At 34.6% G+C, this 26,123-nt stretch overlaps 4 protein-coding genes across 20 annotated transcripts in view; all 4 read left to right on the top strand.

Moving 5' to 3' along the window:
* LOC132198925 (CUGBP Elav-like family member 4) overlaps positions 1-2,682 on the top strand; it is a 394,396-nt gene extending 391,714 nt beyond the window's left edge. For all 12 annotated transcript variants that reach the window (XM_059623253.1, XM_059623255.1, XM_059623249.1 and 9 more), the window contains one exon: positions 349-2,682. The gene's annotated coding sequence lies outside the window, so the exon portion shown is untranslated. The remainder of the gene's footprint in view (positions 1-348) is intronic.
* Positions 2,683-8,471: 5,789 nt separating this feature from the next.
* On the top strand, positions 8,472-11,624 carry LOC132198626 (ras-related protein Rab-35-like). Its single transcript, XM_059622754.1, has 5 exons — positions 8,472-8,691; positions 9,044-9,218; positions 9,279-9,403; positions 9,649-9,773; positions 10,413-11,624. The coding sequence occupies exons 1-5, from the start codon at positions 8,640-8,642 to the stop codon at positions 10,542-10,544; spliced, it is 609 nt and encodes a 202-aa protein (XP_059478737.1). The 5' UTR covers positions 8,472-8,639; the 3' UTR covers positions 10,545-11,624.
* Positions 11,625-13,212: 1,588 nt separating this feature from the next.
* On the top strand, positions 13,213-24,183 carry LOC132198767 (alpha-tocopherol transfer protein-like). Its single transcript, XM_059622979.1, has 7 exons — positions 13,213-13,300; positions 14,268-14,460; positions 15,153-15,312; positions 17,259-17,511; positions 18,014-18,124; positions 18,524-18,626; positions 23,566-24,183. The coding sequence occupies exons 2-7, from the start codon at positions 14,319-14,321 to the stop codon at positions 23,721-23,723; spliced, it is 927 nt and encodes a 308-aa protein (XP_059478962.1). The 5' UTR covers positions 13,213-13,300; positions 14,268-14,318; the 3' UTR covers positions 23,724-24,183.
* Positions 24,184-25,538: 1,355 nt separating this feature from the next.
* Positions 25,539-26,123, top strand: part of LOC132198922 (uncharacterized) — a 98,534-nt gene continuing 97,949 nt past the window's right edge. For all 6 annotated transcript variants that reach the window (XM_059623233.1, XM_059623227.1, XM_059623232.1 and 3 more), the window contains exon 1: positions 25,539-25,709. The gene's annotated coding sequence lies outside the window, so the exon portion shown is untranslated. The remainder of the gene's footprint in view (positions 25,710-26,123) is intronic.

Genomic DNA, 26,123 nt, shown 5'->3' with positions numbered 1-26,123 from the left:
TATCAATTATTCATAAATAATCAGTGTTTTAACAATTAAAAAGCATCTCTCTTGAAATTGACAAATTAATTTTACACGCTGTGTCATTTGGTCGAACCTGTTGAAAGGGCGACTAAAAATTGAGCGCGCGTGGCACACGGCCAAGCCAATTAAACATTTGCCAAGCTTTGGCGAGAGGAACACGCGCAGCAACAGGTTTTGGAGCTCACAATATTATACGGTTCGTTCTCTCCACCCCGACGAGAGCTTTAAAGAGACCTGTTGCTGGCGTGAGTGCTGGCGTGCGTCACGCCACCCTGCGAGTCGAAAACGTTGGAAAAAAATAATATAAATTTCTTGTGCTCGCAGGTGTGCCATGCAAGATTCGCTGAAATGCTTCTACTTCTCGCTCGGTGACACTTCTTCGCCAGGAGCGTACTTTGCGGCGACGACGCCCCCTTCTTCGTAAAATTAGCAAGATTGATTGGATGCGATTGCGGTTTATCATGAGAGAGAAGAAATTTGCCACGTTGACGACGAGCGTTTGCACGGACAATTGGCCGACGAATCGTCGCAACTGCTTTTGTACAGCTTGCCAAAGAGTTTTAAGACGTTGTTCTTGCTGCCCGCGGAAATCGGCGCCGATCGCCCGCCACCGACGACGGCGGAAACGCAGATGACCAAAGGATTGATTTGCGCCGCGAACGGACCTCACTGTGTGCATTTTTATGTCGTCGGATATACGAGTGGGCGATTAGTCGACTGCGCGCGGAACAAATCGCAAACAGAAAAAAATTCTGATCATGATGATGAACAGTGTTGACGTATATGCGCATTATTATATATTATTACTACTGACAATTGAGAAAGAGATGATCATATAGTCATTCTAGAGTTCTTTAGCGCGGGAGAAAACACACTCACACAACATTACCCTTAGGCAAACTAACTACTAGTAGCGAGTAGGCGAGGAATCGAGATGATAAAAAAGTATTATTCTTAATTAAGGTTAAATACATATACATTAAAAAACGACAAGGTTTAAAGAGAGGAACCCATCAGCCCCGAAGTTTCCTGCCCTGTAATTGTAAAAAGTCGCTCTTTTACTCTATATTCCTGTCTCACTCTCTCTCACACACACACGCGATTATTATGATAATATGCATAAAACAATTCAATGATGATGATAAATAATTAAAATATTTACATGACGAGGTTTAAATGCTGTAAGATAAAACAAGAGTGATCCATTGAGATGCATCTAGATAAGCACTTTGACTTATGATTAAACAAAATATTGTTGTGTAAAATTAATTAATTAATTAATTGACTAACATTAACTCCATCTCTGTGAATTATCACGATTTTGTATGATTTCCCACCAACGTGCTGCCGCCACTTTTGTTGCTTGTTCAGCTGTGATAATTGCGCGCATTTTGAGTGTTACACAATCTCGCTGTGTTAATTTTTATTCGGCTCCTGCGTTGATTGTTCTCCGACTGCAAGGTGTACATTAGCCAATTCTGTTGATTTGTTAAAAACGGCGCACCGCCAATCACTTTTCTCAGTTTTCTCGAATGTTGTGTTAATTTCCTGCATTACGAACACACACACACGTGTAAAAACTGAGGCTTATAATAGAGTTGTGCAAGCGGCAGAAGGATTTATTCAGTAATTCAGCTGCCCAGAATTTTTATTGTAAAATTAAGTCGATTGGTTCTTGTTTGCTAATAGATAAGTTATTAATTAGATAAGTCAGGGTTATAAGCCGGCAGAAGAGCCATTATTTGTGTGTGGAAATTAAACGGTGTGCATTATTTTCTAGTTCATTTGTCCAGAGTACAATATTATATAAACATGCGACTAATTTTCCTCCATTCCATTATTGGAATTAATTAGTAATTTGACTTTTGAGTACTTAGAAGAAGCGTAATTATGTACATAAAAATAACCTCAAGCTACTCTCAGCATTATATTATATGAAAAGCGTATGAAGTTGATCATTAGCCATACATCTTGAATTGCTATTTAAGGTTAAAAAAGCAAAACATAGCCTTACAAGGCTGACACACTGCTGTAAAATGAGTTATTTCGTGCGCGCATCAGTTGACAGAAAATATCACAAGGTACAAAAAAAAAGTAAAGAAATTTTGGTGGTCAATGATATATTTTTATTATCAGCGCAGGGCTATAAACAATTAGCATACCTCTTTAGTCGAGTTGCTTTGATCTCGCTACTTTCGGATATAATTCTAGTCAGTCTCATGATGAGTGAAAATTTTGAAATCAAAAAGCCCGGATTAGCAAAACGTTGTTGAGAGAAACTGCTGGCAGAAACATTTCGATGTCGTGTGGAAAGATTCTTTGCTTTTCAGTAGTTTTGCGCAGTCACTTTTTATTTAATCGCGTTTCAAGAAGAAGGCGTTTGACAACCAGTGTAAGAGAGATATCAGTTTGCTGCTTACAATATAATCGAGAGAAACGATGGGATAATATCCTTAATAGTCGCGAGAATTTGTCTTTAAGGACTAGGTTTAGGTCTATAATGATACGAGTATAAAAAGAGGTTTCTTTTAGCGTCTCAGCGCGAGTTACTCTCTCTCACTATCCCTTAATTATTGCTCTTGATTAAGAAAATCGTAAACTTATTCTTGCAGTAGCTGAAGAAAGCAGTTCAGTCTGTTTATCGATAAGATTCAACTTTGATAAGAAAGTATAATTACGACACTGTGAAGATGCATTTTTCAAGCCCCCCGTTTAAACAGCCGTACTATTACGCATAATATAAATTGTGTAAAGAAAAAAAACAGCAATGCAAGTGATCTTGGATACAGGGTATGCTTTTACTTCATAGTTAATCATGTCTGTGTTTTTCTGTCAACAAAATCTTAAATAGCGAAAGAGGTATTTCCAAGCGTAATTTGATAGGAAAAAGTGTTGAATTTCTTATGACAAGGTAATTTTTTTAAAACACGAGTCGTAAAAAAGAGGATTGACAGTAGTGTGCACGCGTATATAATTAAACCTGCAAAAATCATATTAAATATTAAATAGCTCAAAACAAAACAACTTATTTGTACACACATAACACACGAGTCAATGTAGCGCGCGCTTGCTGAGGAAACGCACGTTTGTTTTCCACCTATCCCGTCTGTCTTCTCTTTGCTACTTTCGCTTCAAATAATAAAAAATTATACATAAAATTTAACTCAATCGAACACACGGTAGGATAGGTGAGATGGAAAATGGTGCGTGGACACGACGCATTTGAGACAGCACATTTTTAGAGAGAGAAATAACACGAAATCAAACTGCAAAAAAATGTAAAAATTGCTTTGATCAAGAAAGAAAAAGAAATTAGCCCCTTAAATGCTACACTTCATAAATACACACACACTGGATACAAACAACACATTTTAAAATATGGGGGTATGGATATGAGAAAAAAAAATCAGACAAAATTATTAAGTATGTAAGTAGAAAGACTGACTTTTTTACATACTAACGTTAAAAAGGAGAAAACGCGAGGTTGATTGACTACTTTTGCTAACCGTCTCTGTACGACAAAGATTCGATGTTGCATAGTTGGCAAATTAGCAACTGAAAACAAACTCTCTCCTGAAATCAGCAGCTTGGTAGAAACAGTTTGATTAATTAACGAATAGTGTTCAAGAGAAAGTCTCAAAAAGCCACTTCAATCATCACTCGGTGTGTCTCTCAGCTAGAAATTAATCAGACCTTTTCCTTTAGGGAAGCATTCTTCATAAAAAAAATCTCTCACTTCTCGCTTTTGGTTTCTTGGATGCCTTGTAAATAGAGACAGGAATGCAAATCGTGTAAATAAACGCGCATTGTAATCGAATAACAATTGTAATTAAATACCCCACGGAATTACAAAGATGACGCAACCATCTCTCTTGTGACTTTGGAAGTGTGTGCGAAAAAGTGCGAAATATCATATGGATAATTTGCGTTTGAAAATATTACATGAAATTCTTTCCGAATCAAAGTGATCAATCGCGATTTATAATGACGTGGGATTATAAAAAAAAACACACACAAATCAAGACAAAAAAGTTAAGAAAAAAGGACAGCTTTAATACATGTACGTGTGGCGAACGCACTTTTAAAAGGAAAACCAATCACAGAAATACTCTCTTGTTTAAAATACAAAAAAAAGATATGGAATAAAATAAAAAACGCCTGATCCTCGATGGTATTGAAAATAATTGTTTATCCCATGGTTGTTGTTGTCTTTTCAATGTTCCGCTCGCTTCTCAAAGCAGTGCGACGCCTCCGTGCGTTGCATTCTCACAAGAGACAATAATAATGATTATTAATTTAAAAAGGAAAATACACTCATACGCTCTCTTGCTTCAAATGACAAAAGAAAAATGACCGAAAGAATCTCCAAAGTGGTGCTGCAGTCCTTGTTTCCCTCGGTTAAACCAAAACTAAAAAATGGAGCATTTGAAAAATGCCATATATACCGATTTGGACAAGCTGGACTAACTAAATAGAATATAATATGCAATCATGGCATAAACGGTTGTTGGATCTCTCAAAAAACACGGTTAAGTTTTCAACACAAATCCATACTCGGTTCTTGCGTTGCGCGATTTAGGTGTTTGCAAAGGATGAAACTTCTGTGATTCCACGTGTAAAAAGAACAAACGATGTTTTATCAGACCAAAAGTAATTAAAAACCCGCGAAAACCACTCAGTTCTTGGCGAATGACCTGCCGGCACGCGGCGACATCCCGTGTGTACCAATCATCGTGTGTATAATTAAATATCAGCAAGTGAAACTGTCTATTTTGGCAACTTGTGTCTGTAAATAATGCAACAAGCCCGCGATTGTGAAACTCCCGACACAGAAATGTGTGTGCAGATTTACGTAGATGAAAAAAAAATTCACTCAATTACAAATCAAGTAGGCTTTTTTGAACTGCTGTGAGAAAAAAAATTAAAGAGATAAACCAAATCACACGTGCGTGGAGGGAAAAATGATTAAAATACACACAAAAACGTCTCAGCATCTTTCTAAATACAGGTAGAGTGCATTCAAGAAGACCAGCGTCAGTATTTTTGAGAAGATGATTTCACTCAAATAGTGCCACAATTGTAAAATGTAAAACTAACTATATCGTGCTATGTAATTGAAGAACTGCTAAACACAGAAAATTATGGTGCGCGCTACAACTTTCAACGCAACACACTCTATATAACAAAACGGCTCACAGATTTTGACTCTCTTTTTTGTTATTTCGGTGTGTGTAACAATTTTATCTCTCTTTCTCTGTCAAAGCTTGCGAATGGGACTTGTTAGATCAGCCGAGATGATGATTTAGGAGAGAAAAAAAATACAGATGGCTCAACTAATAATGGTTGAGGAAAAAGTTTTAATTTCTTTTCAAGATTCGATTTAGCGTCCATCCAAACACTCAGCCACACACTTCTCACTCTCTCATCCAACTGCATGGGGAAATCATCTCTGTTTATTAGCATATCAGAAACGAAACAACAACACAAAAGATGTTGGAGCTTGGAAACTCTTTTAATTAAAAAAAAAAACGATATAAAAAGAAAAAATATTATTATTATAAACTAATGATAAAAGCAACCAACAAACAAACTAACACAACCTATACTTACTTAAAAAAATAAGAGAACATTGTGTTAAAAAATGAAAAATAGGGAAAGGATACAATTGAGAGACGGGGTCGGATTTTTTACATTGAGAAATTCAAAGGTATATAAAAATAAGAAAAGCATCTTCTTCTCTTTAAGACTATGATTATTATGCATACACACACACGCGCGCGCGTAAACTCTAAATATTTACAAAGGCATATAATGTAGATTGAATTCCGCCGTTTGATTAATCTTCAAATCGTATATATTTATTACTAATTATTTATTATTGTACTTATAATTATACCACACGCCACATACTACTTTCCTGACTCGATTTAAGCGTGAGATAATTAAAAATGAAACAAGGAGTACTTATAAGAAGAAAAATATTTAATAATATTGTAAGGACAATGTACACTCACACACACACACGCAACACACAACACTAGGACTTAAAGGGTTGACAAGAGCAAATCTAACTAAGGTTAATAGCGAGCGACTTGGATGCCTAGTTAGTAATCAATCTATCTCTTTCTCTCTCGCACTCTGCCGTGAAAGCGAACGAGGAAATGCGTGTTTGGCAGAAACAAAAAGAAGAAAAAACGCGCGACGACAATGTTCCATTTCGTCCTTCAGACCAAAATTGCTGTAGCGAAAAGAGTGGGAGCTGAGAGGACAATTTTCATATGGGAGAAAACTATATAGTGATAGCAGCATTTTTTCCGAATATTGCTTTCGAAACATTTGATTGTGAAATGCTAAAAATGCCAAAACGGAAAACGCATTCTCATCATCATGTTAGAAGAAGAAAAAAACGCAGAGAGCTATACAAAAGTTAAAAAAAAATAGAATCTACCGACAAAAACACGCGCGTGCAAAAATATCATTAAAATTATATATTTAAATAAGCAAAGAGGAAAGGAAAGTCACGAGTGGAACGGGAGAAAGAGGGATTGGCCGAAATTCGCCCAGAGAGAGTGCTAATGTAAAAAAAAATGTTTGGAAATTGGGAAAAGTACTACTTTCTATACCTTACGGATACAAATGTGAAAATAAAAGCTAGCAACCGCCCAAATGTACAGTTACATTAATTATTAATTAACTAACGATGCAAAAACATGATGAGATACGGTTACACGAAGAAAAAAAAAGAATAAGAAGTAACTTATACTTGCATTGGTTTTTACTAAGGACATACACTCGACACACTCTCACACACAAACAAACACACACTACTCTCTATGAATTTCTTTAGCGAGCTATATTGCATTCGAGTACGAGAAGAATTATGATTATAAATTACGATTATATAGTTGAACGCGAGCGAGGTATATTAATTATTATATTATATTATTATATATGCGACGATTTAATAGTACACTTATTATATTAAAAATATGCGAGCAAACAACTTATCTGAACCCCAAAGTGCACCCGCCGCTACTTTCAGCAGTGATGCGACCGACGGTTTGATAAGTTTTTATTAAGGATAAAAATTAATGAAAGATTTCCCTGCGTAATTTTTTCCCGAATTTATGCAAATGAGAAAAAAGAAAGAAATGTCTTCACACATCCCCATTCTTTATAAAATATTTAAAAGATAACGATTGATTTTCTTATATAAGACTTTTTGTCTTTTCTAAGCAGAACACATGCGTTGCATCGAGCGGCGGCCGCGTGTTCGCCGGCCCGAGTGCCGTCGCCAGAACAAACGAGGGTCAAATAAAAAGAGTTGTAAAAAAAAGAGAAAATATTACTGATGAAACTGCGTGAAGCAAAGACGCAGCTTAAGTTTGTTCGGCACATCGGAGGCCGTTGCGTGGCGCCGCAGAGATAAAACCATTCTGTTTAGAGGGAGAAAGGAAACAAACTTTATAACGGAATCATATAAAATAAAGTTATAAAAATACAAAAAAAGAAAATGTCAAGTGTCTTTTATTTACTCTGCCATTCCCGATCAAAATAATAAGTCATCAATAAAACATAATTTTTTAGTTAGAATTTCACGATCGACATTGGAGATTTGAATTCAAAGTCGGCTTTTTCTCGATAAGTTTTATGAGTGGTTTAAGAAAAAAATAATAAATGATTTGGCTGGGGCTGCAGTCATAATTCATGAGCTGTGAAATTATTTTGACAAAAATTAGTACATACATTAATTTAAAAATTAATTGGTGAAAAAATTGTAGGTGAAAAGAATTTTTGAGAAAAAAATTGAATATTTGATAAAATATACTTTTATAAAATTAATATTGTGCTAATTTTTTACCAAATAATTTCGCAGCTCATGAATTATGGCTTCAGTTGAAACATGCAGAGCAGGATATTGTTTTTTTTTTTAATAAACAACTCACAAAACCCATCGAGGAAAAGCCGGCTTCGAATTCAAAGCACCAAAATTTATCATTTTTTTTTTATATCCATGAAACAGTTCGATTGTGAATATGCGGTTTTCCACGGACAAGGAACATTATGAAATAAGTGAAAGGCCGTAAATGGAAACAAGAAAATGTAAAACCGCAATAATCATCACATCAGCCTGATTGCGCAAGGCCACTGCTGACGTATCTCTTCCTATCCCACAGACGACTCAGTTACCATGCAGCTTTCGCGCCAAAATTCAAGCCTGCCGGGAACGCTGACACCGCCCTTTCAAGCTACCAACCAAAGCATATGTATGATCTAAGATAATCACTTTGATTTTTGACATAAATGCTTCAAATATAATTTTTTTAATTCGAAATTTATTGTTAAATGTAAATTCAAATAATTTTAATCCTTTATTCCAGTTTTATCTTATAGGAAGTTGAAATACGTGATTGAGTTTTATTTCTGTTATGTTGGCATCACTGCAGAGTTCGGACGGTCAACAACGGGAGTGATTCATTCGCAAGAAGTGAAGAAAGTCGAGTTTCCCGTGATGGAATACAACGTTTCATGGACGCCGAACGCGTTTTAGCGGCCGAATCAGCTTGCGGAGGTTGAGACAAGATTGAGCGGAAGTGATTTAACGGCCGGACACGATGGCCAAAGACTACGACCACTTGTTCAAGCTGCTCATCATCGGCGACAGTGGTACGTCCACGCCTCTCCGACAGCTTTCCAAACACTGAATTCGCCAATTTTGGGCATCAATTCTCAGAAATCAAACGTCTCCAACGATTTAGTTAAATTTACGCCTTCCTTTCTGATGGGAAATTTTGCTCTTAAGATAACGAAGTGGTCAAAGAAGGCCTCTAATTTTTGGTCCCGAGGGTGTGACGTCACGCAGATAATTCGCGACTTCCCACTTCATTAGACGATAAGATCGTGGAGCGGACGCGCTAATTTGTAAAAATTTGAATGTCCATTTGGCGGGTCCAGCTGCTGTTCATTCCCCCAAGAGCTCAAAGCAGAATTTTGTAATAAATTTTCTAATTTTTTCTAGGTGTGGGCAAAAGCTCTCTTCTGCTGAGGTTCGCGGACAACACATTTTCAGGAAGTTACATCACAACGATCGGCGTCGACTTCAAGATCCGCACCGTCGATGTGGACGGCGAACGCGTCAAGCTGCAAATTTGGGACACGGCCGGACAGGAGCGCTTCAGGACCATCACCTCGACGTAAAACAAAATTTGTTTTAAAGAAATCAATTTGTTTTAAATACAAATTTTAAATTCCAGCTACTATCGTGGCACACACGGTGTGATCGTAGTCTACGATGTTACCAACGGCGAGTCCTTTGCAAATGTCAAGCGGTGGCTCCACGAAATTGAGCAGAATTGCGAAGTAGTCAACAGGATATTAGGTCAGCAAGCACAAGAGATTACTTATGAAACCTTACAAATTTACAAATAACTTGAGCATATATCCTAATAATAATTATTCCAATGCTTTTTTGCATAAATATAACTACATCTTTAATCAAAAGTATTGAATCAAGTGATTTACTGCATAAATAAACTAATTCATTACTTTTTGTTGCTTGATAGAAATGACCTATTTGTAATTAATTTATTTTTAAATAATTAATTAATCAATTAATGCTTTCAGTTGGAAATAAGAATGACTCTCCCGACAAGAAGGTTGTCCTCACGGAGGATGCGCAGAGATTTGCAGATCAAATGAACATTCAGCTCTTCGAAACGAGCGCGAAGGATAATATTAACGTTGAAGACGTAAGTATAAAAAACTGATCGTTAAAAGAAGACAAGTGAACTATTTTAAGGGTTTTTTCTGTATAGGACGGGTTTAAAATAAGTTTCCTATCCAATGTACAATCCCAAATTTTAAGATTAAAATTCAATTAAATTTTCCGGAAAAAAATCGCACATATAAATAACGTACTGAAATTATACAGATTATTTTTTCTATTAAATTTTATTTCAAAATATTATATTAATTATTTTTTATTTCAACAATTTTAATAATAAAGTCTGTTTAAAATTTATGGAATTAAATAAATTGTTTACATAAAAGAACAAAAGACTTAGTTAACCAAGGCTCAGTGCAACTGATGGGGTCTTTTTGATCTCGAAAGTTAGAGCAAAATTCCTGCTAGTGGCGGTGCCGTTTTGTACAACAATTCCTCTGTTTTTTCAAATAAATTTTTTTCAACAATTGAATTATGTGATGTAACAATTTTGACAATTAAACAACAATAATAATAGAAAATATAAATAATGAAACATATTAAAGTTAAAAAAAAAAAAATAGAAAAATTAAAAAGAAATTAAATTTGACAGCAATTCATGTTCGTGCTTCAAATTCAACATAAAATTTGTTGATATTTGTCTAATTTTGATTTACTTTTCCAGATGTTCATGAGCATTACAAGACAAGTCCTGTATACTAAGAAAGAACGAAAAGAGCGGCAGAACCAGAGTGGTGAGACCGTCAAGATCGGCATGGGCGGCAAGTCTAGGAAAAGCAAGAGCAAGTGTTGTTAGCGAGACTGGCTGCCCATCTGCACGTCTTGCCAGCCAGCGAATTCCACCACATTTCCTCTTCTCTACTTCTTCAATCAATTGGTTGTGCGCGCGCAAATTTATAAAAAAAAAAATATTAATATTATTTTCTACTCTGTTTAATCTGTGCCAAAATTGGTTCCTCATTTCTTTCGGCAAAAGAAGCTTCGTGTGGAATTCTTCGGCGATCACAACAGACAGTTTGTTAGTGCTCAAAAGTTGCCAGTTTTGAGATTTTAGTGACTTTTAAAATGAGTAGATGATACGACAGACTTTGAATTTATAATCAATGCGATTCAAAACAACTTATAATCCACATACCATGAACTTGCATAAGAAAAGTGCTCGTCCCTGGGCACACTACATCATTCAATATTTTGCCCCAAGTCCAAATTGTACCGATTTGTTGAATCCATACGTGCTGGACTTGATAAGGAGGGATGACAATTTATCACAAAGCAACCTTATGTATATCAAGAGTCATTCATTTTGCAAAGTATATAAAATTGTGTAAAAAGCTCGAACACCAAAAAATGAAGCTAATTAATAAACTTTTCATCACTCACCATGGCATGCATGTGAAACGCATTCTCTTAGCTGCGTCGCTAACAAGAATTATTCATTCCTCTCTCTCCTGAAACGTTATTCCCTCTTATATTCTTTAATTGTAATTTTAATCATGTCCTGTATGTGATTATATAATTATTTTGTCAACTGAATTTTGTTGCAACACTCGAGTATTTTAAAGCAATTTTAGCAATATTTTTTATTATTCCTCTCTGAAAGCAACATCTGTAATGAGCAGCTTGCAATTTTATGCAAATATATAAACGAGGCCTATTCGGAATTTGAAAGAAGGAGAAAAAAACTTGCATCTTTGGTGTCATATGTCTGTTGGTAGTGATTAAGGCGGGAAATGTGATGATTTTGTAAGAATTGGACCGATTTTGTACAATTTGTAGTCGCCACTCACTTTTGCAAAAATTTTGTCTTGGGAAAATTTGATCTTGTAAGGAGGTGTTGCCGAGAATCTAAAAATACACACACACACATAATATATACTCTGAAGGTGTTTTTTATTATTCTCACTTGCGTCAGGGAAGTTGAGTTTGTTTATTTGTTTTGACAATGATGAGTGCTGCACTTCTATTTCTGTGCATTTTAATTTTCAAGTAGTGGCAAATCTGGCAAGTCACTTGTCTGCATAAACCAATTCAGCTCATCTTGTCAAAATAAAATAAAGATTTTTCCTGCTTTCTGACATGCCATCCTAAAACACAAATTTTAATTTTTTTTCTAAAGATATATTCTTACATATATTTTTTAACATTATAACTTTTCCTTTATCAGTTGATCATAAATAAAGCTTTCAGTTACCAAATTTGGAAATAAATATAAGCCGTTATTAATTTTTTGAAAAATTAACACTTAGAGATGATCATGGAAATGAAGCGACCGGGCTTTTGCCTTATTGAAAAAAGCCCAATCTCTTCATAAATATCCATTAATTTTTACTCCCACGAACTCCAATCAAAAACATTCTTTTGGGAATTTGCTCAAGATGAATTCTAATAGATAAAATTTAATATTTTTCTGCGTTATTCTCGGGCCCTAATCTTATTAATTTAATTGCAACACATGAATTACGTTTATGTTATATAAATTATTTTTACTAATTTAATAAATAATAAATTTTTTTAAACTAATATAATTATTCAATTACTTGAAACCTTCATTTAAAATATATTAGAAGTTAATGAACTAAAAAATTAGCTTACATGAAATTTTAATTCTACAAATCAATTACACATTACTTAATAATTAAAAATTATTTTTTATTAGATTCCATTTTTAATTAAAAATAAAATTTAATTCGAAAAAATTAAATTATATTGTCATTTTATGTTATATTCGGAACAAAAACATTGCAAAATTTATCCATTTAAAATTGAGTAATGCTTAAAATTTAACGATATTTAATTGAAACTAAAATTTAAAAATTATATTAATTAATTCTTATCTAATTAATGTTTATTTCATCAAAAAATATTCTTGAAATAATTTAATTATTCGCTATTTTTACAGAAGAAGAATATTTTTAATGAAAATCAACATAAATGTGTAGAGAGAACAAACATAATACGTCAATCATCTCCTTTCAATTAAGTCCACAATTCTAGTCGCAAAAGGTCAGCCGGAAGAAGAAGAAACCCGATTCTTTTAACGGAAATCAAAGATATATCCAGTTCGTCCAGTTGCATCTGCGATTCCGCTCTCAAGCACCAAGGTGACTGCAATTGCAAATCGAGTAATGACCGGCAGCCCTGACAATTCGCATTCAAATCAAAAGCTGTATCAAATTATATTGCGCCGATTTCCGATATACCGAGTCTCGTGCTACATGGATAGGCTGCAATTAACAATCAAGTGGCACTTCTTGTCTCTGACGCAACGCGCGCACTTGTTGTTTTACTTTTAATTTTGCGTTTGTCTAGAGAGAGATCAGATGATCTAAACTCCTTTTCTCGCGTGGTAATGGCCTCGACTATTACGTAGGAAAACCTACTCGACTCAAGCACCTGATCGGAAGAAGGCGAACGAGCCGCTTCTCGGGGCGCCGTAAACAGAGAGAAGAACGCGTTTGTTTCGCTAGTCAGTAGTGACCGAACCTTTGGAGGTATCACTGCTCTTCCAGGCAACCTACTTATTTTCTTCAAACTCCACACTGGCTCCTTAAGGTAAGGTATTTTTTTTTAAATTTCAGATTTTACATATTGTGAATTTTTACTAAATTTTATTTTCATCTTCTTAAATAATAAATTTATCACATTATTTTCAGATCTGTATTCATTGATGTTACAAAAATTAAATAATTTTGTTGATTGATGAATAAATTTTATAAATTAGAACTAAATACTTGTCAAACAACAACAAAAATAATTCCGATTGATTAGCGACAACAAAAAACAAAATATTGTTTAGACTAATGTAATATTCATAAGACAATAAAGATCAATAAAAATCATATTAAAAGTTTAAGATTAAATTCATTAAGATAAATATTTATTTCCAAATTTTATTAGGAAGAGCACAGCAATTACCATAATTTTAGTTATTTCTATTTCTGATAACTTGTTGGGAGAGAATAAATGAATTGCATTAATATTTTTTTTAACTTTTGCAAAACAAATTTTGGTTTGGTTTAATGAAACTTTATTTAGTTCGAAAACTTATACAATTGCATACATTTTATATTGAATTTTTCTTGTTTTTTTATTTTTTTTGCAAATAATATGTATAAAAAAATATCGTCATTAAAAATAACAGTAAAATATACACATTCTTTTGTCTTAAACCAATGACAGAATAAAGAGAACCAATTTTTTAATTAGTAAATTTACTCTTATAAATGATTTTATTCTTCTTCAAACAAAAGTCTGTTTACTGTGCAAAATAGATTGAATTGCAAATTTATATTAAATTATTGAAATTTAAACTCTCAATGCAAATTTTTGCTCTGCGCGTGCTGGGGCAAAATAAAACGTGCTTGAAGGTTACTTTGAAGTCTTTGCGCGCGCGGTCTTGTGTTTTGCAAAGGTGTTTTCTTTCTTAGTGTGTGCGCGTAAATTTTCGGCGCCTTGAAGCTCGCGCTTGGGCTAATACATTATTTTAACAGCGGCTTTTCGCATCTTCTCTTTTTGACAGGCCAAGGTAAAAAACCCGCCCGGCAACTTTTCGTCCCGCAAAGGCTCGAGTATGGCTCTCCAACACGCGTCGCCCGAACAACTCGTTAGCATCTTGCAAGAGCTGAACGAGTCGTCCACAGAGAAGAGGGACGCAGCCCTGCAACACCTCAAGATATGGCTCGTCTCGCAACCCCATCTGCCCAACAAAATGGGTCAGTATAATTATACAAAAAAAATTTCCATTTTATTAAAAACAGCTATTGCATAATAATTTTAATAAATACAACAAATACTTAGTCTAGATCTATTTTTCATTGCTTGTTTTTTTTTATTTACCAATAAATTAAATTTATTAATTAACAAATTGAGCGTTGCATTATGTGCAGATATTAACAAATAAAATCATTTTAAAGTATGTTTTACAAAATAATGAAAATAAACTTAAAACCAAACAGTTAAAACACATTCATCATTTCAAGTTTCGATAAAAACTCAGAAATAATTCAAATAGCTGATAAATCAATATTAAATCCTTTAAAATACAAATCTTATTGTTAGCAAAACCATCAGTTTCTCAATGAATTGTTTATTCATTTTGGAAAAATGGCAACAGCGGTAAATTTGCGGCCTGCTTAATTTCAGACTCATTGCATCTCAATTTTATCGATGAACTGTTTGCATTTTTGCATTGATTTTCATCAGATATTTGAACTTATGGGAATATATTTTAATTTTTTGTCATATTTTAACACTGGGCCACACATGCAACCATTCATGACCTTTCAAAGAAATAATTTAATCCCAGGACCAAACGTCATTAATCATTTCCAGGCGTGGTTTTATAACAATTGCCATAGGTCATGTTTCGTAAGCTGACGTTTGTTGTTGTGATATTGTTTGGCAGACGAGAGGATGCTGATGACTTTTATTCGCGGCTGCAAGCACGACCTGAACAGGACCAAGTCCAAGCTGGACACTTATTTCACGATGCGCGCCGACGCCCCCGAGCTCTTCAGCGAGCGCGACCCGCTCAACGAGGACGTCCAGAGCATGTTCAAAACCATGTGAGTATATTTTTTTTCTCATCTTTAAGGTCGCACCTGAGAGAGGTGAAATCTCAATCAATCAAAGTGAACATTAACGGTAATGAGATTTTTTTGAGTTACACAATTTTGAAAGAGGCTCGACTACAGTGAAAGTCTCGCCGGACTCTTAATTGCGCGAGCGTCGGTCTATTGTGTAGTGGTCCGTGCAGTGTTGGGGAAAGCACGGAGATTTGTAAATGCAGATAGAACATTATTGCACCTGATTTGACGACCTCCATTCCAGCGCACAGAGATTAATTGCGCCGAGAGCTTTATGACTTTTTGCTGTGCATTTTTGTCAGATGGAAAGAAACTCGTTTGACCAACGCAATAAACTTTGTGACTGGTTTCGTAAGCGAGAGGAAAATATAAAATGTTGAGTTGAAGTAGTACACTTGCATGCGCCGGGTCAACTTGATATTTAATGTTTATTATTGCGATTTATGGTTTACGGCTTTTGAATGTGCTAAAATTGCGCTCTTTTTTGCATGGGCACTTTACTTTCCATTTAATTGTACGACGTAAAAATGTAAGTAAATTTTGAGTTTTATGACACACTGGTATCAATAAATTTGAATTTACATTTTTATACAAATTGTAGAAAGCAAAATAAAACATAAAAATTTAGGCGCATAATGAAAATTTTTATTTTACAGTTAGTTATTCACATATAAATCAAATATAAGAGCCCAACATTTTCACTTTTCCAGTCCTCTGAACCGTATATATAGAGAAAAATATGCACAATAGTTTGGCATATTTTGTTACCTCCTTGATGCTTTTACGCCATAAAATAAATTTATATTATTATGCAGGGATAATTATGGTTCTGTAAGGAAATTTGGTAATGCCGATTAAAAAAGTTATGCCAAAATAAATATGATTTAAATTCAAATTAAATGTGAATATAAATATTCGCGAGGGATCAAAAGATCGGGCTTTTCCTCGTTGCGAAAATTGTTTATAAAAAAATGGCTTCATCATCAGTTTCGGTCACGGTCTGCGACTCTATTTAATGAGCAAGAAAAATAGAAATGAGCAAAATTTAAAAAAAAACACCACATATTAACACACACGAAATTAAAATCTTAAAACTAAAAATTTCAAAAAAACAAATTTCGCAATAAGGAAAAGCCCAATCTCTTCATTTCTCCATGATCATAACCCATTGATTGTAATTTCCTCAAACAAAAATTATTTGCTGCAAAAATTAAAATGGACTTTTAAATTCTCTTTGACCTGACGGCTTTAAGTGATTGAGAATTGCAATACCATATTTTTGCTTCAACGACCTTTTTTGTAATAAAAGAAGAATTTCACATTCCACTGCAGTCCGAGAGGTGCATGAGATATGGAAATGATTTGCGTGCATATTCCGCGCAGAACAATATTATTATTACTGCTCCACTTGCTCGTCTTCCTTCTTTTTTACCTCAGCTGCGATGGGAAATAACCATTTCTATAAAAGTGGGTGTTGCGCTCGGTGTTAAATGGAAAGGCATAGAGGGAAGAACTATACAGAGAATAATGGTGGTGAAAAGAAGGGCTATAGTTTTTCTATATTATGCTTGAGGATTAAATCATAAACTAATCATTAATGTGCATAATTTTGCATGAATAAAAAATTTTGAATTTAAATGATTGGAAATTATGCTTTATATGTAATTTTTTTAACAAATTAGAAAGGGAAAATGGGTTAATATCCATATAAATAAAAAAAAAATATCGATAGTGATAAAGAAGGGTAGATTTTTTTAATTAATTAATTACTTTAAGCTCGATAATTCACTTCAAAATAGTAGTAAATGTTATATAATAAAAATTATTTAAGTTGGATAAACTAATTTTAACTTTGCACATGCCTAATTTTCTATTTGAAACCAGGCGTGTCATAACAAATAATATCATCCTTTGTGGTTTTCCAGGGATGTGTTCCCGGTGGAACGTCTGACGCCGTCCGGATGTCGAGTGACTTTCCACAAGTTCCGTGACCTGGATCCGGCTTCTTTCACGGCGCGGGCCTGCTTCAAATTTGTCTTCATGCTCGGCGACATTCGCTTGATGGAGGAAAAAGCCCTTTCTGGTGACGTGTACCTCTTTGACATGAAGGGCATGACCTTCGGACACCTCACCAGACTCGCCATGCCCGTCCTCCGCAGGATGCTCACCTGCGCTCAGGTAAGAACAAAAATATGCATTGTGCGCATCGACCAACCCTGACATTTTGCATCCGAAAAGAGAGACACCTTTGTTTAAAAATTATAAGCAGCTTAAACATTTGAAAGTGTTAATTGAATTCTCAAACAAAATTAATGATAGCAGACATTCAGAATAGACAAAAATATCAACATTTTATTTTTATTTATTTGAATAATTTTATTTCGTATAAAAAATTGTTTCTAATAGAAATTGTGAAAAATTCTAATCATTTTTATTTTATTTTTTTATATTATTGTTATATGAATTTTAAAACATGTCGATCCATCCAATTTTGTGCCTTCTGCCCAAACAATACAGCAAAAATCCATAACTTCTTTTATGAGCCCAGTTTCCTGCTCGACCCGCGTTCCAAGTTCTTCCCGGCGCCTGTCCGCGATTGGCGTCCTAATAATCCTTTAAATCCCGCTGAACAAGATGAAACAGACGCCCCTATATTTGTGCTTGCTCTGTGTGTTGGCAGGACGCTTATCCGCAGCGCTTGAAGCAGATCCATCTTTTCAACGTGCCCAACTACATCGACAAGCTGCTGACGCTCTTTCGCTCGCTCATGAAGGAGAAAATGAGGAGCAGGGTGAGATTTATCTATATCCATTGTGTTTCTCCCTGGCTCGCGCGCGCACACAATGCTCGCGCACACCCCAATAATTCACTCACCCCGCGCCCTGTCCGGTGTATCAGCTGGTGAATAAAAAACACACCCATCCGCCCACGCATGACCCAGAAAAAGCATCTGTAATTAATGACTTTTGCGCTAAATTCTTTCGTCAGCGTTTAAAAAAAAAAAAAGAATGTGACAAAGTGAATTTTTTAAACGAAATTGCAATTTTAGCAAAACAAAATTTGCGATTAAATTATTTAGGAAGTAAAATTTTTTTTATAAAAAATTAATAAACTGCGCTTAATTTTTGCACTTTTCTTTCTGTTTTAATTAAATTTAATTCTGTTTAGTAACATTGTTTTTCCTTTTTAGTTCCAGGTGCATTCAGGTCACGAAACCCTGCACAAACAGCTCCCGCCCGAGTGCATTCCCAACGAGTACGGCGGCACCGCCGGGGAGGTCGATGTCCTTAAAGGTAATAAACCCTCCACTTTACTTTTTTAGTTCTCCTTTAATATGTACATAATTATGACGCCCTTACAAAAAGTTTTTCGCACTCATTTTTCATATTTGCAAAAAAATAGGGAGATCAAAAGACATCCCTCTCTTATTTGGGAGAATTTACCCTTTTCGCAGCTGCCGACGAAAAACTGGTCAGATTTCGATGAAACGCATTAGCATGTTTGGAGCTGCGGGCGCGCTTTTCACGCTTTTCACCACGCGCAATAAAGGCGAGAATAAGAGTGGAAGCTTTCCATCCAGCTGCAGACAGCCACGGATGTTTATGGTGCAAAAGATAGTCGGAGGGTCCTTCCGAAATATATTATTTTTAGTGCATTTTGATGGATCGAGATGAAAGGGACGCGCGACATCGTGTGTACCATACTTGAATACAAGAACGGCAAACAGAGTTTCTTTATTCGTGAGGAGAAAATGATCAAATCTACTTGAAACAAACTATTTTGGATCAGATTTTTTTCTTGTAAAAATTGATCGATCACAAAAAAGAATCAATTAACTTCATAATAATATTTCAAAATATAATACTCACAATCTTCAAAAAAAAATTGAGGGCAAGAGTAAGTTTAGGTCTCAATAATTTGAAATCTCTTATGTATAATCCAGTAATTAAATAATAATTCATTTAATATTCCAAAAGCTCCATTAGAGGTTAAAGGCACTTTGCAATACATTAAAAACAAAATTACTGTAATCGAAATGAAAGAATTTATTACATTTAAATAACAAATTATTTACATTATATTATTATTTAAATTATGTTTAAAATAAAAATAAAGTAACATAATTATGAATATTAATAATAATTCATCATAAAAAATTAAAATACAAAATGGCAAGATAAATGTTTAAATTTATAAAGAGTTATTATTAAAAATATTTTTATTTTATTTAAAAATATAATTAATTATTTAAAATTTTTGTTTAATGCTTGTATCTCTGTATAGCCATTATAATTCATTACAAAAACTCCGCTAATTTGGCTCATAAATCATGCACTTAATTGAAAAACAAAATTGATTTTCAAGATAATGAATATAAAAATATTGGGAAAATGATGAGCCCTCTTGACCGAACACAATTATCGTCAAAGTCACGTGCTTCACTCGCTGCTCGTCATGAATAAATTTGATACAAATCGAGCAAATGAGCGCAAACACACATAAAATTTAAAAAAAGCTGCTGTAATTCAGCGTCATATTTCAGAGAGCGCGAGATTGCCATGTAAATAAAGCGCCCACACAAGTTTAGATAATGATGCTGTGGCCATAATAAAGCGCGGCAGCCGCCTTTTGACGTTGTTTGCCCATCAGAGCGGAGCGACGACAGCGCGTTTGACAAACGCGAATAAATTTTTTACTTTTTGTCGGCGCGCATGATGTTGATTTAAGCGGGGGTGCGAGTGAATTTTTACGACGCGTCGAGAGCCGAAATAATCATTTTTGCTACTGGCTTCTTCTTCCTATGGTACAATTGCATGTCGAGACGGTTTTACTGCCGGGCTGCCTGCGAGAGAGATTCTCTTCTTTTAGCACGGGGGCAACGCATAAAAATTCCAGCAGAGTGTTGTTTGGAAATGTATAACACGCGCCTAGCTCACTTCATTGCTTATGGACGCGGCTGCTATTTTCACCAACAGGACCTTCTTGAAAACAAAAGGCCTTTGCCATTTCCAATTTTTTTTTAAATATTTTAATATCAATAAAATATTACATCATATATTATTAAGAAATAAAAATCTGTCAATCGAAGTTTATTGTTTAAGATCGTTTAAACTATTATTCGTCTTGTTATGTAGCAAACTAAAACACGAAAAAAGGATCGATTATAAGAGAAAAAGCGATTTAGATGAAATTGGTACAAGTTTTAGGCGCAGACTCATTCAATTATTCGCGTTGTTTCAATGTTGGATGCTTGAATTGAATTTCTAATGTTAATGTACAAATTGGATCAGCGGTTAGCCATTTTACTGGCCAAAATTAACAACCTAGTTCCTTTTTTTATTTGGTTAAAACATTAGTCTGTTTTTTACTTTTATAATAACAACAATATAAAAAATTTTAAATAAATATTTTTTTAATTTAATAATTCAGTATATTTATTATTATTTATTTTATTTCATATTTTTGAATATATTTCAATTTGATTTTGTATATTTTTAATGAAATATCATAGTTGATTAACAAATATTTATGTTTCAAATTTAAAAAATTTAATTAATAAGAAAATCTGGTTATATTTGTCAGTTCAATATACAATTAATTTATTAATAAATCTTTATCTTGGGAATCGTAACTGTTTTTAATGAAAATATCCAATAATTCCATAATTATCAAAATCAAGACGGTCTTATTTTTATATTTTTAATCATGGAGAAGTCACTTAATAAGTTTCACTTAATTATCTATCATTAATTATTTTGCCGCAAACCTTGTTTGCGAGCGCCCGCGGCACAGTTCGTGCGAAAAGCCGCACGCTTTTTTATGTACCATGTGGTTACAAGGGGATCCCCTTATTTATCAGAAAAAAACATTGTTTTTATTTTTCCCAAATTTATTCATCAGAAATTATAAATCAGAAAACACAGCAAGTGAATTTTAAAAATGTGAAGGATTAAGTGAAACAATTTGCAAAAAAAAAAACGTTTAATTTGTACTTAAAAATTTATAGTTAAATATCGATGAAATTAACCAATTCCAACATTCCATATTATGAATGGCAGTGGCTTAATTAAATAAGCTCAGCAAGGAAGGGAAATTTGAAGGGCTATAAAAATCATAAGCTCCACTTATGAAACACTGCCTAGTTTCATCTATGTACCTGAAGCCTAAAAAAATGACCACATTGTTTGTGATTTTTGCCACGAAAGATCAAATTATCAAAATTTGCTTTCATAAAATTTCAAATTTTACGTTAGTTTCTTCCATCTTTACAATAAAATGAATAAAAAAATTAATTTTAAATTTCCAACCTTTGATTTTCTTATTTTTTTTTTATTTCTATAAAAATGCAGTTTCGAGCAATGAATTTGCGATAAAAATTTTCCGACAAATAAATTTCTGATAAATAAGGGCGACTCGATTCAATCGTTGGCCGACAATCCACACCCAATCAATTAGCACTGCCGGCGGCGCAGCGGCTCGAATGTGTGTCGTTGTCATTATTAACTTTTTTTGTCTTTGAGCTCGGCGAAACAAAAAGTAGTAGTGTGATTAATTACTCTCTACACTCGTGGCAGTTGACGGGCGGGCGTGGAATTCGGTATGAACGAGAAATATTAAAATGCTGGTTGCGCGCCGAGACGGCCGCGTGCATGCATGAGATATGGGCGCGCACTTACTGGGGCGGTTTATCAGGGTTAACACAGGAGCCGGCGAAGGAATATATAAGAGCGAAGGCACGTCAGCTGGCGGGGGATGTGCATGTGCGTTAAATGGAAATAGCTCGCGAGAGCTATGCAGGCGCAAGGACGAATATTATGCATGACTTTATACCGCACCGAGATAGGTGTTGTTGCATAGCCTATAAAATATAATTATGCAAACGTCAAATGCTTTCAACGGGAAGTGCATAATATACAGTATTGTGTAGTATTCAGAGATAAATATGTTTAATGGGTGGAAAAATCAATGCACCGCAGCAATTCGACCTAAATCTGCAACCAATATCCCTTTTAATCCCTATTAAAAGTAAACATCGCTTGATCACATTAATATCAGCATGAAATAACAACAATGAAATTTTAAAAAAACAATTGCATTGTTTTAATGAAATGTCTGCACATTGTATTGAAAGCCTAAAATAACTCCATACCTAAAAATGTTATTATTTTCACTAAAAAGTCTATACTCTTAATCTGCTCTTAATTTTAAAATTTAATAAGAGCTACAAACAAACTTGCTAACAATAAGTTGTTAACTTATCAAATTTTTCTTGTAACTAAAACAATAAGCAAGACTGATTAGACAAGTTTTTAGTAAATAAACACAGCGCCTATGATTGCAACTCTCACTTAATTTAAATCGAGAAAAGGATTTGGAGATCAAAATAGTTAAATGTGGTTATAACGTTTAATTTTTTTATGTAGAGAAGGGCAAATTAAAATACGGGAGAGCTTAGAAATGAAGCGATCGGGCTTTTCCTAGTTGCAGAAAATTGTTTTTATTCAAAAACAAATGAATAAAAACAATTTTCTGCAACGAGGAAAAGCCCGATCGCTTCATTTCTATGATCATCTCCTCGAGTGTCAACTTCTTCAAACAAACGGGAGAGCTTATTTTGTATAATTTTTCCCCATCATTGTGAATTTTTGCTGTCTCGCTATTAGCCAAAGAGGGAAAAAAATTGTTGAGCACAAACAAGTTAGATATGTTTTCCTCGTTTTCCGAGTCAACGGATAACGAGGAAATTCAAACAAGGAAATCATTAAACGTTGAATACCCAATTTTGTTTATTGTAACAAATGGCAAGTAAGATAAATGTGACCTCAGACTTTATAAATGTAAAACATTATTTCATTTTATCATCAATTATTTTGAAAGCTTAAAATTTAAAACCAGATTTGCTCCAGATTTTTATTTTACTTGCAATTTAATGTTATAAATAAATTTTTATCTAAGATATTATGGAAATAAAGTTCCTGGTAAAAACAGTCCCGAACTGAACTTTTCTCCCCCTTTTGAAGCATCAGGCTAATTTGCATTAAGACCCAGCGACGTTTGAAAGCTTTCTTTCTCCCGCCCAGCAGTTCCTGTTAGTCTCTTTTTTACAATCGAAATAAAGCTCCTCTCTCTGCCTTTTCCTCCCCCGCTCAATCTCTTCTCTCATCCATCCTCGTGATATTATATTCATTATGAACCGCGATTGCGAATCTAATGGAAAATTTTCAATTTCAGACGCGTGGAAGACGAAGATTGAGAGCTACCGCTCCTGGTTCCTGGAACAGGAGAACGTGAAAGCGGTCGAGGCGAAGCGACCCGGCAAGCCGAAGCACCTCCTGCAGAACGAAATCTACGGCTGGGAAGGCTCGTTTCGGAAGTTGGCCATTGATTAGGCCCGCGGATGAACTTTAGCCGAGTGCGTGTGTGTGTTTCGTATATATGAGTGCGCGTTTTTCTCTCTACGTTGAGACTGCATGCGTGCGACCAAAGCAACCAAACAAATATATATATATTTTCTCCGTAATGAAAAAGAGACGCGTGATGCAATTCCGAGTGGAGAGAGAAGACGAATAAATTGATCCCAGGGCAGTGGGACTCGCTCTGCTGCTGTGGATAAGCGGCGGCTTGCTTCACGAGAAAAGCGCCGCGTTTATTGGACTTAAAGGAGAAGTGCGCGAATGAGAGCTCAACAGAGTTTGCGTTGAAATCACTGGCGTGACGTGGTTGCATTGGTGTATGTACTTGTGTCAATTTCATCACAATTGCTGCAGTCTGGATTACGATTATTGTCCTATTTTGTACGAAAAGCGAATTTCCATATCAAATAAAAGTTTGCAGATAATTATTATAAAATTTAAATAACTTTTGTTTAATTATGCTTCCTAAATTTTATGTTAACGGGCAAGAAGAATTATACATTCGAGATTATAGAAAATAGAAAAATAAAATTGCAATCTTTGAATATACTTACAACTTTTGTAATAGTTGTAAGATGTTGTAATTACATTATATTAAAAATTTAGTAAATGGCATCTTTTTATTAATGAAATAATACGAACGTGAAATTATTTTATGGGACGTGGGAATGTCAAATGTTCAAAAGGTCGTCAAATGAGAGTTAAATGAGCATAATGTGACAAAATTGCATGCTTCAAATATTCTCTTTTACTATTAATTGCTCTAGTGCTCTAGAATTTGAATCATTGAACCTCTCATTTCGTATAAAAAAAACAATATGATACAACTAAATAAAAATTTGAAACGAAGACCGTTGTTTTAAATAGCTGTTGCGCTTATTGTTAGATGAAGAATTTAATAATTCAACTTGGGAAAGTTCTAAAATTGCTGCGAGTGAAGCTCTCATTATTTTGTTTTTCACTTCCGAGGCTCAAAATCATTTAAATAAATTCTATTCAGTTTCCAAGCGTTTTTTCTTTCCTTTTTTTTTAAATTTAAAAAATAATTAAGCAGCAGTTTAAGCCCCTGTGTATTTAAAAGACATAATCATTGAATTAATTATGATAATCATTACGATGACGATGATTTGATATTCTTTTTTTTTTTAGGGTCAGTCCAAGACAAGGTCTTGTCGGCCTGTGCCCTTTTTAGTGGCGCAGAAGGCGCCACTCGATTTTGTCTTTTTTTTATTTTGGGTTTATCTTTATTGAAATCAAGCATCATTTCATTTATAGAATCTTAAAAAGGCAATTGAGGAACTACAATAAATTTTTTAAATACAACCTAATTGGAAGTTTGAAGAACTGGAAATTTATTAGAGCTGAAAATGAATTTGCCAAAAAGATTAATTGGATGGGGAATAATTGACTCATTTAAAATGACGACAATAATTTTTCTCAAATTTGCGGGGGGTATCAAAGAATAAGTTATTCTTATAAAAAACTAGAAAATTTTGAAACTGAATTTTTAAACCAGCCTCTGTGGTATAAAAAAGAGAGATTTGAGCTCGTGACCGATGATAAATATGGCCAAGTGCAATAAAAAGTGGCAGCTATTGTAGTCCTATTTCAGTCTGTGCATTATTTACGATTCGTCCCGAAATCTGCACAGCAGGCTGGCTGTGGCTGGTTCCGAGTTCGGACGCGCCGACGGATGAGGAGGAAACGCATGCGCCCCCGCGGGTGCCGCCGGTGCTCGGGCGGCCCTCGACGGTCGCTCGCGCTCGGCGGGGTCGTTAGTGCGAACACGAAGCGCATCTCACGTGTGCGAATCACCGCCGAACGTCTCTCGGCTGCTGCCTGCGAGTGAGTGTGTTCGAGCAATGAGGCTCTGCTTTTCCATGTCGGAGGTCGAGTGAATGGCCAAACTGCACCCGCACCATGTGACCTGCCGCCCTGGTGCAACGCAATTCGCAGCTGAACGTGAGTTTCGTCCTCTGTCAAAGTGGAGTGAATGGAATCTTGGCGGGAGAAAAAGTTCAGTCCTTTTTTTAGAATTAGTTCATATTGAAGGATTACTATAAGAAAATAATATTTATTTAAATCATTTTCTTGAATACAAAATTTAATAAAAATAACGTTGATGAGAGCAATTCAATTTCTCCAAGTTTAATGAATTATAAATTTGATTTTTTTTCAATCGTCTTTGCATAAATTTGGAGTTTCAATTCCAACATCATTTTATGAGAGCTAAAGTAAAAAAAATAATTAAAAATATGTGAATTATTATTGTTGTTTATTTGTCCACATTGTTACATCACATTGTTTTCATATTTAACAATTGTTGAAAACATTTATTTGTGAAAAGAAAGGAATTGTTGGACAAAAAGGCAGAAT

The sequence above is a fragment of the Neocloeon triangulifer genome, unplaced genomic scaffold, assembly GCF_031216515.1.
Source record: "Neocloeon triangulifer isolate White Clay Creek 2 clone unplaced genomic scaffold, ASM3121651v1 ptg000013l, whole genome shotgun sequence".
In the NCBI taxonomy this organism is placed as follows: Eukaryota; Metazoa; Arthropoda; class Insecta; order Ephemeroptera; family Baetidae; genus Neocloeon; species Neocloeon triangulifer.
Note: the sequence above shows the minus strand (reverse complement) of the source record. Positions and strands in the feature narration are given on the sequence as shown.